Source organism: Megascapheus bottae, chromosome 26 (assembly GCF_031878675.1).
Source record: "Megascapheus bottae isolate mThoBot1 chromosome 26, mThoBot2.hap1, whole genome shotgun sequence".
In the NCBI taxonomy this organism is placed as follows: Eukaryota; Metazoa; Chordata; class Mammalia; order Rodentia; family Geomyidae; genus Megascapheus; species Megascapheus bottae.
The window spans coordinates 1949838-1967399 of NC_143534.1; the positions used below are offsets into that span (position 1 = coordinate 1949838).

The window sequence follows — 17562 nt, forward strand, 5'->3', positions numbered from 1 at the left end:
ACTGCCACGGTAACGTGCTAGGATGCGAGGCTTCTAGAAGGTGGGGGATGTGGGGTGGCGGATTTCTGCAGGGAACAGGGCTCCCTACACAAACATGTGAGCAAACAGCTCTTATTAACACTACCACTGCCTCATCTTCCTTTCCCAGCCTACAAGTCTGAATTTGTTTCTGTTTAATAAATAGTCATAAAGACAGGACAAAGAATCAGATGAAAACAAACACAAACAAAACTGAAACACCTGTGTGTCTTTGAACTGGAGCTGTGGCGCCAGCCTTAAACATGCTTGGGGTGCTAGTCTACCGGCTGCTACAGTGCCCGTTCCAGTGACCAGGAACTCGGCTCTCAAGCTCTCCCTGTTCAATCTGTGGTCAGTGCTCGATACTCATCCATAACTCCAGGAACAATAAGGTGACACTGCTTGGACTCCTCTAAGTCATCTTCTGCTGTCAAGGCCCAGTAGTGAGCTATTTAAGTGTATTCAGCCCGAGAGAAATTCATTTTCTGGTATAACTGTTTAACTCTGCCTTTCCAAAGGCCAAGCAAGCCACAAATCATGCAAAAGCCAATGCATGTGGCTGTATTCCAATACAACTTTATAAACACAGACAGCGGGCCCCAAAGCTTACTAATCATTGTTCTAGGCAGAAGAAAACAGCTTAACCCAGTAAAATGTAATATCCAAATTTTAACTTTAATTTGATAGACTCTTCTTTGGGATCAAGACTATACTCCAAAACTTGGCCCTAGTGAGAGTGAACAAATCCTTTCACTTCCTGCCAGGTAGGGTGGAAATGGAGCTCTCGGGATGTTCTGCCCCAGGAGCTAGCATGGCTGTGGGCCTGAGGTTACACCCCGCCCGGCTCCAAGAGCTCTCCCACTTCCCTGGGCACTGACCACTGACCCCTGATGTCACAACACCATCGGAGCAATGGACTCCCCCACCCCCAGACCCCTCACCTCCAGGCACACAGTGGAAGCCATCTCCCTGGTAGCCGGGTTTGCAGCGGCACGTGAAGGACCCAGGTAGGTTGTAGCAGATGGCATCGGAGTGACATCGGCCTGGCTGGCACTCGTCCATGTCTGAAAAACCACCACAGGCCCCGAGACCATGAGATTACCTCCGGAATTCATGACTGACACAGTCATTCACACCACTTGCTAACGTTTCCAGGAACTTTCCACTCTGGAAATGGGGACTCACAGAACATGGATTCTGGAGACACAGATGCTCTCACTATTTCTATCCAACACTTCACTGTGACCATGTTTTCATGAAAAACCAAACTGGCCAAAGGAAGAAGGGTCTGCTCGTATGGAGCAGTAATCCCTCTCACCTTCAACAAGAGCCACCCAACCCCTGAGTCTTGAAGACAGATGAGTGGCCGGCCTGCAAAGCCTCAGCAAGGCCTGGAGAACAGGAGAAGGTCTGCTTGAGCGGTGAAGAAGCCATGTCATCTCAGAGTCACCACCCACCCTGGAAAGTGTAGACTCTGCAGAGATACTCTGCCTTACCACATTTATCAAAACAAACCCTAAGAATTGGAAACAAGGTATTTTATTTTCTCTGTTGCTGTTTTTGTTTTCTGTACCTTTTGTCTTCTTTCCAAGTTTATCCATGTAGAGGAGGGGAAAGAGGGAGCCCAGAAATGGAGGGACAGAGGGCTTCCTAGACATTGTGTTGAAAATGAACCACACAATTTGTAGGGGGCAGATGGGAGGGAACAACTGGGAAAAAGTGAGGGAAGGGATGACACTGTTCCAAAAGGAATGTACTCTTTATCTGGCTTACGTAACCAGAGACCTCTGTACATCATCTTCACAGTAACAATTTAAAAATAACTCTGCTTTACAAATCAAGAGCCGCAGGGTGCTCTGTTCATTAGTCATATACCCTAAAATTACCTCATTCATCCCCGGCCGAGCAAACTGACCCCATGTGTGCAAGGGTTCCATCATACCTTTCACTCTGACTGCAGGCATTTAGTCAATAAGGAAACTTGGTTTTTATAGAGAAATCTGTGCAACCCAATTGAATGATTACATAGATTCTGTTACATAAGTTCTTGGACTTTACGCTCTGCAGGACAAGACTGTTTATCCTCTTACAAAACACAAACAACACCCTCCATGCCAGCAGAGAGCAGGTGTCTGATTATTGCATAATCAACAAGTCACATAGAACAAATTAGCTGGGGAAAAACAGCCCCGAAAGAGAATGTAGTTTTTTTTCTGCATGTTTCTGGCTCCAGGAGAGATACAGGAAGGAGCCCACTCTCCCAGTGGCCCTGGACCTGAGTCCTTAGATTCTAAGGAAAGCTGGTAACCAGACAACAATTCCACAGGAAACCCTCGCAGGGTGCGCAGAAAGCCACGTCGGAGTGGCCACGTACCTTGGCATGCTCGGCCGTCCCCGGAGAAGCCGGGCAGACAGGAGCAGATATACGAGGTCCCCCCGGTGTAGATGCACTGGGCCCGCTGGGGAATGTCACAGTCATGCAGGCCAGCCTCACAGTAGTTGATGGGCCGCTGGTCCTCGATAGCTTCAGAACAAAAGGTCCAGGTACACTGGTGGGAGACGGCCCTGAGCCCCTCCCACCCACACTTCAGGCCAGTCTTGTGGGCTCTCCAAGATCCCAGACCACCCTGCACCTCTGCAGGCTTCACTCTGGTTCCCCACTAGGTTGTGTGTCTGGGGTTGCGACTCTCCACAGACTGACACCCTGGCTCTCAACTGTGCCTTTACCCTAGGACTCTGGCTTAGGCTACTCTGCTCTTCAGTCCAGGAACAGGATCCAGGACCCAGCTGCCTTCATCTGGGTGTGGAGACACAGCATCTGTGGGAAGGCTTCCCACGGTGACACATAGCTCACTGGGGGAAAGACACGCTGCCAATGCCAAGGTCAAAGTTACCCACTTCCAAGTGGAAAGGAGAGAGCACCTTCCCCAAAGCAGTGAAGGGTGTCCTGCCTGAGAGACGGCAGGCGGCCCTGGGGCGACTCTAAGCTTTGGTGGGTCACTCACACAGCCTCGGATCCTTCTGCTCTAGACAAACAGAAATGCCTTTGGCACCCGGAGCACAGGGGCCAGCAGAGGGGACTGCTACATTCCAATGGCTCGGATGATAGTGCTCACTGAGGAAAATGGGCGTTGGGCCCTCCCTGCCTTGTGTGGCTGCCTGGAGATAGATGGGAGTCAGGGATCTTACTGGGGCCATTTTTTTCTGGCGTTCGGGAAGCCTCAACACACAGGTCAGGGGCCTCTTCCCTGCACTGCTGGGAAGACCAGGAAGGCCTGAGCTCAGGGAAGCACAGCCATCAACGTGCCTTTTACTCTTGGGGCAATAGGAGCCTTTCTCCCCACAGCTGGCTCAGAATTGGATATAGAACCAAGGAAGGCCGGAGGTCAGGGGGAGAGACCAGGCTTAGCCAGTGACATCTCTGTGCCCAGGCACGGGCTCCTGCAGCCCTGCCTATGGTGAAAGCCACAGGAGGCCGGCGACCTCAGCTCCATTATCCACTCACCGATGGGAAGCTGAGCACCCCCTGCCCCGGCCCCATCCTCCCATGGGTGTGACATCACCCTGCCTCCCCCACACGGCCCCAGGCAAGATCTCAGTGACCGTGAGGGGTGCAGAGTCCACCACCCACACTCAAACCAACACAGGATGTCAAGACTGTTGTGCTAAAAGCCAGCTGCCATCTGCTGTAGCTCTAAAAGCAGAGGAGGAAGTCAGGCTCTGGACACAAATCTCGCTCTCGACTGAGAAGAAAAGAAGGAACTTCAGCAGCGCCAGTGAAATCTCAGCCCCGTGCGAAGGGGACAGGCCTCCAGAGGCCCCAGATGTTTGGGTCACACTCAAAACTCGAGGACTGCCAGTTCCCTCCCGCCCTGCCGACACCCACTGGGGCCTTGGCTTCTAACCCAAGCTCCCAGACAGCAAAGGAAGCACATTCTAGGCTAAGCAAACAGCCGGGGGGACAGCAGCTGGCTGACACCGGACAGGAGGGCGCTTGTCCCTCGGCAGAGGCAGACATTCTGAGGTCAGGGGACCAGCTCAGCACCCTGGGCCTCCAGGCCTGGAAATCTCCAAGAATCTTTGAACTTAAAATGGGCCTGTTGTAGAACCAACTTGTCAAGGCAGAGTGGCAGGAAAAATGGACAGGATAATCTGGTTCTCTGTGTTCAACCTTACTACCCACACCATGGTCAATCAAGAGTGCAGTTAGCATCATTAACAGTACTGACTTATTTTAAACATGCTTAGAAGGGGCCGGGAGTGTGGCCTAGTGGTAGAATGCTTGTCTAGCATGCACAAAGACCCCGGTTCAATTCCTTGGTACCACATACATAGAAAAAAGCTGGAAGTGGTGCCTGTGGCTCAAGTGGTAGAGCTCTAGCCTTGAGAAAGTCCAAGGACAGTGCTCAGGCCCTGAGTTCAAGCCCCAGGACTGGCAAAAAAAAAAAAAAAAAAAAAAGCCTAGAAGTTCTGCTGCGATTCATGGCCTATAAGATGAAGATCCACAAATGAAATGTCCCCTAGCAAGATGTTAGACGTAACTCAGGTAGAATTCAGTCTAACAGTATAAATATGTCACAGAGGATTCCTCTTTCGACATGAATCCTAGTTTACACAGGACATGATCTTGACAGTTATTAAACGTTTACTGAAGCCAGCTGAGGGTTGCTCGTGCTTGTAATCCTAGCTACTCAGGAGGCTGAGATCTGAGGACTGTAGTTCAAAGTCAGCCCTGGCAGAAAAATCTAATTAACCACCACCAAAAAGCCTTATACAGATAAACAAACCAAAAAACCCCCCAAAACTCAGACATAGTGCGACAGGACAGACGGATACATAGATAAAGACACAGTGCAGTTTGAGGCTTGCAGCAGGTGAGGTGGTGCCATTATCAATGGCTTGGTCTCTGCAGGGGTGACTCCCGAGCAGGTTCAGGACAGTGGCGTTGTGGGATCACTGTTGCAATCTGCCCTTCCCGACAGACAGACCAGAAGTGCTGCAAAGCAGCTGGGTGACCTGGGACGCCTCCACCACAGAGCTCCCCGTGTGAACCCTGCATGCCGGTTCTGATAAGCGGCCCGGAAACTTACCCACGCACGTTCCCCCATCGGAAAAGCTGTAGCCCTCCACGCACTCACAACGGAAGGTCCCGGGGTGGTTATTGCAGACCTGGTGGCTCCCGCACACTGAGGGCTGTTCTGCACATTCATCAACATCTGCAGCAAATCGTTTCAGGATGAAGATTTGCTTTAACCTCATCAACATCACAGAAAGCATTTTCCCCAGAACACGCATCAATCTTTAGATAAAACTTTCTATGTCTACAAAGTAATAACTTAGGCAGTGACCCACCAGGCCCTTTCAAGTAAGCGGGTGCCCCCCCCCATCTCCCTGTTCCTGGAACCAAGCTAGTTCCCAAGATGGGGACCGTCCAGACAAGAGCCTTGTGTCAGATTATCAGACACAGGAGGATGCCTTAAAGGTGGGCGTGTATTGAAATATGCTGCTGGACTTTCCTCCAATCAGAACCACTAACAAGAGCTGGACATTTTAAAACCTAGCTATGACAATTTGACTGTTGCCTAGAGCTTAATGGACTAAAAGGGAAGTGGCTAATGGACCACCAGAGAGGCCTCTTCTCAGGTGACCTCACTACAGCCTCGGCCGGGGGTAGGGTTCAAATCCAGCCTCCGTAGTGAATGTGGTCTTGGACAGATGGGTAAATAAATGTGACAATACTCCTCTTGCGGGCTCATCTAAGGACTGGGGGAAATGGATGTAAGCCTGGGATTGCTCAGCACACGCAGGACCTGTGGCTCTGAGGAGACTCAGGCGCTCACCCTCCCCTCCCCACCCCCACAGCTTTGGCAACAGACATGGCCGATTCTGGGAACACAGTCCTGAGAACCAGGAACATTTGCTCTGGGTCCCAGTCGGCAGCTACTACTAGTGTAAGGCCAGCTGGCCAGGAAGAGAAACTGTTAACCTCTTGTTATCCCGGTTACCCATCTAGCGACAGGTTGATCGGAAACAACTGCACAAAGTCCGCCTCACGCTCGCCTTATCCCCTCCCGGAATGTGCGTGCAGAGTGTTGCATAACGGGCTGAGGCCATCGGGTCCCTCCGCCTCCAGCCTCTTCAGGGTTGAACGTGAATCGTTCACACCAGTCTGGTCCCCGTGTCCCCCTCAGTGAAGCCCAGGCCCTGCTGACAGTGTTCTCAGACAACACTGCACGAGACAGGCCCATCTGCAACACACGCCCCAGTCTGCAACTCAGCCGCCAGGCAACAACCCAAACGAAAGTCTTTCTGAAAGTTGTGTGTGTGTGTGTGTGTGTGTGTGTGAAGTGTTTAGGACACAGGCTTTCAGATAAGGGCCTTTGCCAAGCGCAGAGCTGGAGGGTTTATGAGCAGGCTGGGCTGCAACTGGGTGTAGATAGGGCCACCCAGCAAGCAAAGGTCTCAGGTCCCGTCTACCAGCTGCTGCTCCCACACCCACGTGCTCCATTCCACACTTCTCGGGAAGCTCCCACAGATGCACCGACACGCTGTTTAGCTTCAGGGCCTCTGGTGGCTTGGACTCAACTGTGGAAAGCACAGAGCAGTGCAGCAGGCTCCCATCAAGGCCCCGGGGCTCAATCCATGCTCCCTTTTCCCTGGGAACCACTGTGGTGAGGGTCACTGTGTGTTCAGAAAATCCTCCCAGGCCCTCAGGCTCCTCCCACATGAGGAGGAGAGCCACAGGCCAACAGGACCTGGGCAAGGGGACAGGGGACGGTCTTTCTCACAACGTCTCATTCAGAGATGATCCTACCCACTCCCTCCCCCGTCAACATCTTAGGCCAGGACCTAAACCCTTCCTTTAATGGGACCATGCCTTGGTAACCATGGGGGATTGGTTCCTGGTAACCATGGTAACTGCCTCAGCACACGGGTGACCAGTCACACTGCTCACCATCCGGCTTCCTGTCTAGCATGATATTCACCTGAAGTAACTACTCCGCCCATCAGGGGAATTCTGGACTCTTACTATGCCATTTTCCAGAGCTACTTTTCACACATTTTCCCAACTGTTTCTCCCCCTTTTCCTTTAAAGATCAGTTTTCTTGAGAAAAAGCCTCATCGCCCATTTGTTAAATATCTTCCATATACTCAGTACTTGTTCCCTGGAGGTGAACCAGAACCATCTCCACAGACAGCAGGCAGAGAGGCGTGTGAACCCTGCCAGGCATCAGGTGTGAATCATGGGCATCGTGGTTCAGCTGGGAATCTCCAAGTTATCTGGGAAGGTCACCGTGAGATGTTGCAGAAGCCAGCCTCCTACGTCAGCACTGCAACCCTGAATCATGGGTCATTCTCCTCACCCATACTTCCCAGCTCAAAAATGACCCACAAAGCCATCGGCTTAATGTGTTTTCCTCCCAAAAGCCTCATGTCCGGATGCATCAGCGCCTTGCGCCGGGACTACAGGAGCCAGGCTGGGGCTATCCCACATTCCACGCGGCATGGCCATGCTTTCTGTCCTCTGTCCCTCCCCTGGAAGCAGCGGGTCATGTGTGGCTTGCTTTGTCCACTGCTCAGTCGTCCTTCTGGAATATTAGCCGCGTGGAATGTGGCTTTTGGAGTTGAAGCGGGACTACATAAAGACGGAGTCTCCCTCCCCCGTGACTTCCAGGTGTGTTGCACACACACAGAGTGTGAGGCACCCTAAGCCAACACTGTCATTTGAGACTGTCCTGCTCTTCAGGTAAAGACCAAGCAACGGTCTACAGGAAAGTCTTAGAAGTTAAATTATACATAATGAAGCAGCACTGGAGGAAGGGGTGTAATACAGATGCTGAGTTCCGGTACTCGGTCACTGGCTCACGTCTGAACTTCCATGAGGAGAAACAAGAATGGTCAGGGATATGGAGAAACTGGAACTCCATCCACAGCTGGCAACATGTAACATGACACCACCACCAACATGGTGGTTCCTCAGAATATTAACACAGAATTACAGCCTGGCCCAGTAGCTGAGCATTGCTGAATCACACCTATATGCCCAGCTACTCAGGAGGCTGAGATCGGAGGATCACAATTTGAACCCAGCTTGGGTAAACAAGCCTGTGCGTCTCCAATGGCCAAATTACCAGTAAAAAGTTGAGAGTAGAGCTGTGGCTGAAGTAGCAAAGCTCCAGCCTTGAGTGGAAAAGCTAAAGGACAGCGCTCAGACCCTAAGTTCAAGCGCTAGTACTGGCACACACAAGTACATGCACACACACACACACACACACAAATATGATTCAGCCATCTCACTTTAGGTAGGTACCCAAAAGGTCTACAGACAGGCTCGTATCAGCATTCTACACAGTAGCCAAGAGTGTACACCAGATGCCCAGGGGGAAGAACAGATAAAATGTGCTACATGCACACGCAATGCCTTCAAGAGAAAAGAAATCGCAGCTCACACCGCAATATGGACACACCTTGAGGACAAACACTGTCTGATTATGTGACATTCCCAGGATCACGAGATTTACAGACGGGAGACAGAGCAGTGGTGGTCAGGGGTTAGGGAGAACAGGAGTTGTGCAGTGGGTACAGATCTTATTGTGCAAGGTGACACGTGTGCAAGATGATGATGGCGTGTGAGTAACAGCATTCCACTGTACACTAAAATGAATCTGGGCAGGGTGACTCAGTCTATAATCCCAGCACTTAGGAGGCAGAGATGAGGGAGGGATCATGAGTTTGAGGTTTATCTTTAGCCGACGCTACCTAGTGAGACTCTTAGAATAAAATAAGGAATGATAAGAACCGAATGGTAGAGTGTCTTATGTGTGCAAAGTGCTAGATTTGATCCCCAGTGAATTTTTTTAAGGTAACCTTATAAATTTTATATGTATTTTACTACAAAAAATCCCCCCCCCATCTCTAATTAGACGATAGGGCTTGAACTCAGGACCTGGGCACCGTCCCTGAACTCTTTCGCTCAAGGCTAGCAATCGATCACTTTGAGCCACAGTGCTACTTCTGGTGGATAAATGAAAATAGTCTCCTGGACTTTCTTGCCTGGGCTGGTTTTGAACGGTGATCCTCAGAGCTCAGCCTCCTGAGCTAGGATTATAGACCTGAGCCACCCGTGCCCTTTTACAATGAGAAACTGAGAGGGTATAGAAGGAGCCAGGACCGGGGGCCAGGAGTTTGGCCTAGTGGTTAAAGTGCTTGCCTAGCATGCATGAAGACCCGGGGTTTGATTCCTCGGTACCACATACATAGCAAAAAGCTGGAAGTGGTGCTGAGGCTCAAGTGGTAGAGCTCTAGCCTTGAGAAAATCCAAGGACAGTGCTCAGGCCCCTAAGCCCAAGCCCAGGACTGGAAAAAAAAAAGAAAGAAAGAAAGAGCCAGGACCATACAGAGAGAGGGAGAGAAGGAGGGAGGGAGGAAGGAAGGAAGGAGAGAAGGAGGGAGGGAGGGAGGGATGGAAGCAAGGAGGGAGGGAGGGAGGGAGGCACTTTGTTCTGCTCTGCCGTGTTTGCTGGACTACAGGTCTAAAACCTACATGTTCCCTCCTTCCTGGTCCCTAGACCCCCAGCGCCCCCATAAGAAGGACAGCTGTACCATGGCAGGTCTTCCCGTCTCCTCGGAAGCCAACAGAGCACTCGCACATGAACCGAGTGCCGGGGCCGGGGCGGCAGGCGGCGTTGGGGTCGCACCCGTGTGTGCCGATGTAGCAGGGGTTCTGAAGGGCATCTGGGGAGCCATCTGTGGGGCAGACAGAAGCAATGGAGGGTCAGGACTTCTCACGGGCTCTGCTGCCACAGGAACAGGTCACACAGGGGTGATGAGGACACAGGAACAGCCGCCCCCAGGCTGGGTATTGAGCTCGCAGACCTGATGGACACTGCCGAACGGCTGCATCAGTTACCCTGACCCAGCCACTACTGGCAAACGTACTGACATTAATGGCACGGCATCCAGATGCACAAGTTTTCTCCCCAATCCTGGGACTTGAACTCAGGGCCTGGGCACTGTCCAGGAGTTTTTTCTACCACCTGAGCCACAGCACCACTTCCAGCTTTTTCTGTGTATGTGGTACTGAGGAATCGAACCCAGGGCTTCATGATTGGTAAGCAAGCACTCTACCATGAAGCCACCTTACCAGCCCCCGAGATGCAAAATTATTAATGGGCCAATTCAAAATATAAAGAGGAAGATCCTGCTGGCTCAGGCCTGTCCCCCAGCTACTCAGAAGGATGGAATCCGAAGATCATGGTTTGAAGCTAGCCCAGGCAGGAAAATCCAAGACCCTCATGTCCAATGAACCACCAGAAAACCAGAAGGGGAGCTGTGGCTCAAAGTGGCAGGGCACTAGCCTTGTCCAAGCACAGTGCCCAGGCCCTGAGTTCAAGCCCCACCACTGGCGAGAGGGGGGGAGGGAGGGAGAGAGAGAAGGTGAGAAAGCAAGCAAACTGCTAACATCTGAGGTCTGAGGGCGGTGGCAGCCTGCCAGGGGTCCCTGGGTCCTCACCCCTCACAGGCCCGATGGAGTTGCTGAGTGCGTAGCGCAGGATCCTCTCCTCCTGGTTGTAGAGCACGAAGACGCTGTCCACCGAGAGCTGCTGCGTGCTGGGCAGGGCGGGCTGTGCGTCGTTGTCGTGGGGACACTCCTCGAAGGTGATGGTCTGCCGCCACTGGTAGGTGTGGGTGTGGGAGGGCGTAGCGCCGTCCTGTCCCGGCGCTGTCACTGTGTACTCTCGGGTGGAGGATGACGTGATCACTGGAAGACAGGAGGGAGCCAGGGGACACGGTGACATGGGCAAGGAGCTCTCCTCGGGGCTTTGAGCAGTCCCTGTGGTCACGCACCGAGGGTGGACCAGGAGGACAGCTTCGGAGAGGCCAGCTGCTGGGCCTGGACATAATGTCCTTTCATTTACTCCATCTCTTCGGGGTATCAAACGCGTAGCTTTTGGCATCAAGTGACTCTCCAGAAGCGGAGAGCCAGAGGGGATTATGGTTCACAGACAACTCAAGTAAAATAATGATAATGATAATAATAATTATATATATTATATTATAATTATTATTGTTATTCTCTGGATTCCATCTCAAATCAAGGCCGGGAGCTGTGGCACCCACGTATCTTCCCCTGTGAGCAGGAGAAGCACAAGAGCTGACAGCCAGGCTGTGCAGGCCTGCCAGGATCCCGCCTGGAAAATAACCAATGGAACACAGGGGCAGTGGGAGGGTCCGCCTAGCAGTACCTCCAAAAAAGAGAAGAAAAATAAATGCAATGAGTTTTAGCTGCCAGTTTGGGAGGCACCACTCTAAAGCATCATGAGCAAAGCTCAGTAGAAGAGACAAGCCGCCCACTCGGGAGGGCTGCAGTGGGGCCGTGTGCTCGACCCTCCTCCCCTTCCTCAGCGCATAAAGGACTCTTTGTATGTGTGGGCTCTGCAGTGCAAGCCTGCAAGGCAAGGGAGAAACAGAAAATACAGTAAGCCCTCTGCCACGCCATGCCCTCCTGCTGACCCCTAAGGGCTCAAGCAGGCTGCCTGGTTCCACACAGCCGTCTAACGGCAGCCTTCAAACATCTGAAGCCTTCAAACCGTTTGACTCACTACCTAACTGTTTCTAAGAACAGGTTCTTGGAAAAGTCAGAAATCTGGCCAAGATTTGTGCCAATAATTTAAGTCATCATGAGTGGGAAAATGGGAAATAACCTCAGCCTTAAGGAACACAAGAATGGTTTATGTTAACAGCCAGCCAATAGAACAGGACTGATTCCAAGGCCATTTACAGAAACTGAGAAATACATACAAATTGATGTTAACAGAAAGGTGAAGATCCAACAGTGCAATCTGACTGCAATTTTAGTTAAACAAACAAAAACAACACCCTGGACTGTAAATTACATAACTGCATTGTATCAATCAATGACACATTTCCTGACTTTTTTTTGTTTTTTTTTGCCAGTCCTGGGCTTGGGCTGAGGGCCTGAGCACTGTCCTTGGACTTTCTCAAGACTAGAGCTCTACCACTTGAGCCTCAGCACCACTTCCGGCTTTTTTCTATGTATGTGGTACCGAGGAATCGAACCCAGGTCTTCATGCATGCTAGGCAAGCGGTACTCTACCACTAGGCCAAACTCCTGGCCCTCATTTCCTGACTTTTAAAATAACAAAATGAGTATATTAGAGAATGCATTTGCTTTTCTCAAAAACACAGGAAATATTTAGGGGCTGAAATGTCAAATAGTTAGGAAAAGAGTTGCATCGTGTGTATAACATTAACTGCTGGTAAGGTCAGGTAAACAGTATGAAAATTGCTTGCACTGTTTTCAATTTTTCTGTTAAGTTGAAATTAGGTACCAAGGAGAGAGTAAGTGAAGTCATAAGAGCTACAAATGACACCAAACATAACCCAGTTATACTATTCTCTCATGGATTATGGACTGCAGGAATATCTGGAGAAGGTATAGACAGAGGGTAAATGTGAGAGACTGAAATACACCTGAGTTTAGTGACCGTGTTCAGGCTTCGTGAATTCGTTACCCTATGCTCTGTTTTCCAACTTCTCACCAAGTGTGTCTGATGACTAGACGTGAGGGTGGAGTGCTGTAACTAGGGCAGATCTGTGTGTCCCCTCTCCAAATCCCACAGGTGCCCAGGGCAGTGTGGAAGGCACAGAGGGGTCAGGAGCACCCAGTACCCAGGCCTGCACTCCCCGGGGCTCGCCCTCCCCTCCTCCCCCACCCCCTCTCCCAGTACTCCCCCCCTCCCCGGGCGGGCACGCCCCACACCGGGCCCTCGGCACTCACCCGAGCTGGAGTAGTGGTAGAGCTCCGTGTAGGGCTCGATGTGCACTGAGGAGCCGAACGGGATCTGGGGCACGCGGCCTTCCAGCTCCGTGTTGATGGTCAGGTGCCCGTGCTCGTCCACCCCGCTGAATTGCTGCTTGACGACCAGCTTTCCCGGGTGCCCCACGAAGGTCACCTCGGCCTGACGGGTGAACTCGCCCCCTGGAAAATGAGATGGTGGGTCACCCTCTGCCCAGCCAGGGCCCTTCCTGGCAGACTCAGAATCACAGCATTTCGTGGTACTCAACAGCACCCACTGATGACACGCTGACTTTCCGTGCTCTGTGGAGACACCTAGGTCTCCACCGAGAAACTCCTGCTCCTGGGTCAGAACATGGCCCTCGGAGGTCCAGGTCAATGGTGAGAGAGAGAGAGAGAGAGAGAGAGAGAGAGAGAGAGAGAGAGAGAGAGAGAGAGAGAGAGAGAGAGAGAGAGTGTGTGTGTGTGAGTGTGTGTGTGTGAGTGTGCTGGTCCTGCGGATTGAACTTATGTCCTGAGAGCTGTCCCTGAGCGTTTTCACTCGAGGTTAGTCCTCTCCCACTCGAGCCACACCTCCACTCTGGAGGTTCTGCTGGTTGACTGGAGAGAAGAGTCTCACAGACTTTCCTGCCCAGATAATTTTCAAATCGCAATCCTCCTGAATGGCCAGGATGGAAGGCGTGAGCCACGGACACCCGGCTACTCAAGTGTGGAAGAACTACAGGACCGCCAGTCTTCAGACAACCTGCTTCTGAGAAGGCGTCTGCAGACAGAGCTCCGGCCCCATCCCCGCCCAGGCCTCTGTTCCACCGCACACCTGCCCATGAGCCTCCCCGCGAGTGAGTTACCAGTGATGCGGAAGCCGTTCTTGAAGCCATCCTGCTCCACCGCGAACATCCAGCCTATGACGCCTCCGATGGGCGCCAGGGGCAGCAGGGAGTAGCCCACGGTGTCGGGGACTGTGCTGATGGCCGTGTAGGAACGGCCCTGGTTCATCACCACGTACGAGTGGAGGTCGGTGTTCTCGAAAACCACGGGCACCTGGCTGCTCCCCACGAAGATCCTTCCCTTCACCTTGCCGTTGACGCGCTGCGGGGAGCCTGAAACACAGCAGTGAGGCAGGCGGGGCCTGCGAGCACCACGGTGGCGAGGCCCGCAGGACCAGGGCCGTTCTCTTTGTACAGTCAGTGCTACCACACAGTCACAAGTGGGGGCTCACACCTGCCGATGGGAGGCAGAGATCAGGAGCTCTGAGACTCAAGGCTAGCTGGGTGTAGGGCTATGCACCTGAAGTCTCCACTGTGCAGGAAGTCAGGCTGGATGAGGCAGAAATGCAGAATCCACCAAAGCAGAAAGAGCTTGGAGGCATCGTTCAAGTGGTATAGCACCTGCCTAGAACTGGGGGATGAACCCCATTCTCTGAGGGCCAGCCCCAGTCACAGTCACAGTCACACACACACACACACACACACACACACACACACACACACACACACACACACCCCCCGAATCATCTTATCTAGATGGGCCTGGACCTAAAAGCTATCTCTGGTCTTCTACTGTGTGTGCCTGAGATGCTGGACAGGATTACAGAGCAGCCAGCACACACGTGACCCCCGAGTAGCTGGGCATATGTTAGTTCTAGCGTGGCAGCCCTGGCTAACAGGAAAAGAATCCAAAAATGCATCCTCAGAATAACTGCACAAACAAGCCAGAAAGCCAAGTTCAGGAAACCCAGCAAACCCTCTCCACCAAACCCCTGAGCAAGGGAAAAAACAAAAACAAAAACAAAAAAAACCAACCACTTTCAAGCAGCAAGATTCCTGCAAGTATGTAACCCTGTACTATTACAAGGTGCACACAGAAAGAAAGTCAAGACTTGTCCTATTAAGCTTGCTGTCAAACAGCTGCTGGACATTCTCAGCTGATACGGGCTGGGAATAGAGTTCAGAAGGTAGCTCTTTAAGAGTAAGTGTTCACTGTAGATCCCAGAAGACTGTCCAAGGGTGGGTGGAGAGATACAGAAACCAGGCCTCCCACAAAGAGGCAGAGGCACACACCTCTGGGGGAATGGAATTTGGAAGGCAATTTAAAAAAAAAATTACTTGAAAGAAGTTAAAAGAATCCTTCAAAACTCATTTGAAAAACACACTACATTTTCTTTTGTTGCCAAAGGTTAACATTTTAAAAACCTCCCTTTATGACCCCAAAAGACTTCCTTCTTCTTTTCTTTTCTGCACGCTAACTCAGTAACCAGCCAGGCACCAGCAGCTCACACCAGTAATCCTGGCTGCGTGGGAGGCTGAGATCTGAGGATCAAGGTTCAAAGCCAGCCCAGCAAGGAAAGTCTGGGACACTCTTATTGCCAATGAGCCACCAAAAGGCCAAGAGAAATGGCTCAAAAGGTAGAGTGTGACATGAGAAGGCCCAGTGTGGAGCATTCTATAGCTTTTGTTTAAATTCTGGTCTGTGGCTACAGAGGTCACACTGAGTGACCCAGTACCCAGCCCTCTCATGTCACCTGAAATGAGCTCCCCACAATCCTCTGCGAGCCCCAGGACCGGCTGGTCCCAGTGGTGGCTGACCTCAGCAACCATACAGGGCCCTCTGGCACTGGCCCCACAGAGAGCTTAGTACCCTGGGTTAACTGAGACACACCCATCAAGGGCTGCATGCTGGCTGTGGTTTCTGGGACACAGGAAGGAGGAGCAGAGGAATAAACTGCACCCACTACAAACCCTGGTCTTAGGCATGCTTCAGTGGCCCTGTGAGGTGTAGCAGCCACGAAGAGTTAGGTAGAAGACAGAGATCTATTAGCTGTGTGCAGCCGACCCCAGCAGAAAAGTCCTGAGACTTATCTCCAATAAGCTACTCAGGAAAACCCAGAAGTGTCATGGAGGCCCAAGTGGTAGAGCGCTAACCTTGAGCGCAAAAAGGCTCAGGGCAGTGCCCAGACCCCAAGTTCAAACACCATGACTGGCAAAGATTAAAAAAAAAAAAAAAAAAAAGAGGTTGAGGTACTACGGTGGTTCTGGCCACTTACGAGGCAAAGGTCAGGATATGAAAAGTTTGAGATTAACCTGGGAAAAATAGAAGTTAGTGACACCCTCTCTCACGTAAGATAGAAATAGTGGCATATGCCTGTGATTCCAGCTATTCAGAGGCAACGGGGTGGGGGGGAGGGGAAGCAAGATTCCCACCTCTAAAAAATAAGATGCAAAAAGGGTCAGAGGCATGGCTCAGGAGGTAGAGCACCTGTTTACCCTAACAAGAGCCAAGTCTTGAGCGCAAACCCCAATACCTCCAAGAAAAATAACAATACCACAGCACATGGAACTGGAGAGACTCATGCCAGAGGCCAGCCTGCACCCCAGAAACCCTGTCTCAGAAGAAAGAACTGGAGAGATTGGGAGGATAAAGACATGGCCTGAAGAGCAAGACAGGTGGCAACCATCCTGCACCTGCACCAGCACCCAACATTTCCACCACGGTCACCGCCTGGGGCCTGGGAGGTGCTGGAGGCAAAGAAGCGGCCCTGGGGGACAGACATCCCCGGAACGCCCAGCACGAGGGCACTGCCCACCCCCAGAAGCCAGTTACCTTCTGCCACACACTGGCGGCCGTTGCCCATGTAGCCAGCTACGCAGCGGCAGCAGAAGCCGGTGGCAAAGTCCCTGCACTCGGCCTGCACAGCACACTGGTGTCTGTTGTTGGCGCAGGTCTGCCGGGTATCTGTGTTATAGCTGAACACTGTTGGGAGAAAAGAGCAGCACGCCTGTCAGCGCTGCCAGGACTCCCAGGAGAAGGTCACCCACAGCTCCATCCTAGCACGAAGGCCCGACTGGACCCTCAAAGCCCACTGTGCAGGGAATGGGGTGGCTCCATTCCTCAAGCCACATGCAGACAGTCTCAAAGGAGCTGAGAGGGGCTGGGGGTGTGGCCTAGCGGTAGAGTGCTTGCCTACTGTGCATGAAGACCTGGGTTCCATTCCTTGGTACTACATACATAGAAAAAAACCAGAAGTGGTACTGTGGCTCAAGTAGCAGAGCTCTAGCCTTGAGAAAGCCCAAGGATAGTGCTCAGGCCCTGAGCTCAAGCCCCAGGACTGGCCAAAAGAAAAAAAAACAAGCAAACAAACCTCCTCTTGTTTCTGCAGGAATGATTCAGAATTTCTGATGTGCAAAAGCTAATCAGGAAAAACTCCTTCATTACACCAGGCCTAAAAGCCTTTGACATAAGAATCAAAAGGAATCTCTCCCTAGGTTAAGGTTTTACCTCCCACATATATTTTGCTAGAATCGTGAAGCAGTCCATTAACTTCAATCATCTAGAGCAAATTAATTTGGACTCAAGTTCAAAAGCACAGAGGGGGTGATGCTCTCTTTATGACTGGAGCCTCAAGGAAACGCTCTGGGCGGAGCAGGCACAGGGCCTGAGCGGGGCAAGCTGAGCAGCTCTCTCTCCGAGGGCTGTTGCCGGCCCACAGATCTGAGGACAACTACTCAGAAATACTAAGAATGTGCTGCCAATAAGCTCAGAGAAATCGCTTGTTTGGACGGAGAGAAGAACATCTGACAGATACACTTCCGGTGCAATGGAGGCTTTCCCCAGTGTCTGGTGGTATATAGCGTCAAGTTGGGTGGGGGGGGGGGGCCTGCACACAGTCACACTTAAATGCAATGGTTTCAGAAAAGAGGAGCTCAGAGGGAAGAACTCAGATAAGA

At 51.8% G+C, this 17562-nt stretch overlaps 1 protein-coding gene across 2 annotated transcripts in view; it reads right to left on the bottom strand.

Moving 5' to 3' along the window:
* Nucleotides 1–17562, bottom strand: part of Nid1 (nidogen 1) — a 43195-nt gene that overhangs the window by 12252 nt on the left and 13381 nt on the right. For both annotated transcript variants that reach the window (XM_090318769.1, XM_090318770.1), the window contains exons 5-12: nt 16439–16588; nt 13687–13938; nt 12821–13021; nt 10532–10780; nt 9622–9765; nt 5109–5234; nt 2393–2542; nt 960–1082 (exon numbers count right to left, since the gene is read on the bottom strand). In XM_090318769.1, the coding sequence (XP_090174895.1) occupies nt 960–1082; nt 2393–2542; nt 5109–5234; nt 9622–9765; nt 10532–10780; nt 12821–13021; nt 13687–13938; nt 16439–16588 (1395 nt within the window). The remainder of the gene's footprint in view (nt 1–959; nt 1083–2392; nt 2543–5108; nt 5235–9621; nt 9766–10531; nt 10781–12820; nt 13022–13686; nt 13939–16438; nt 16589–17562) is intronic.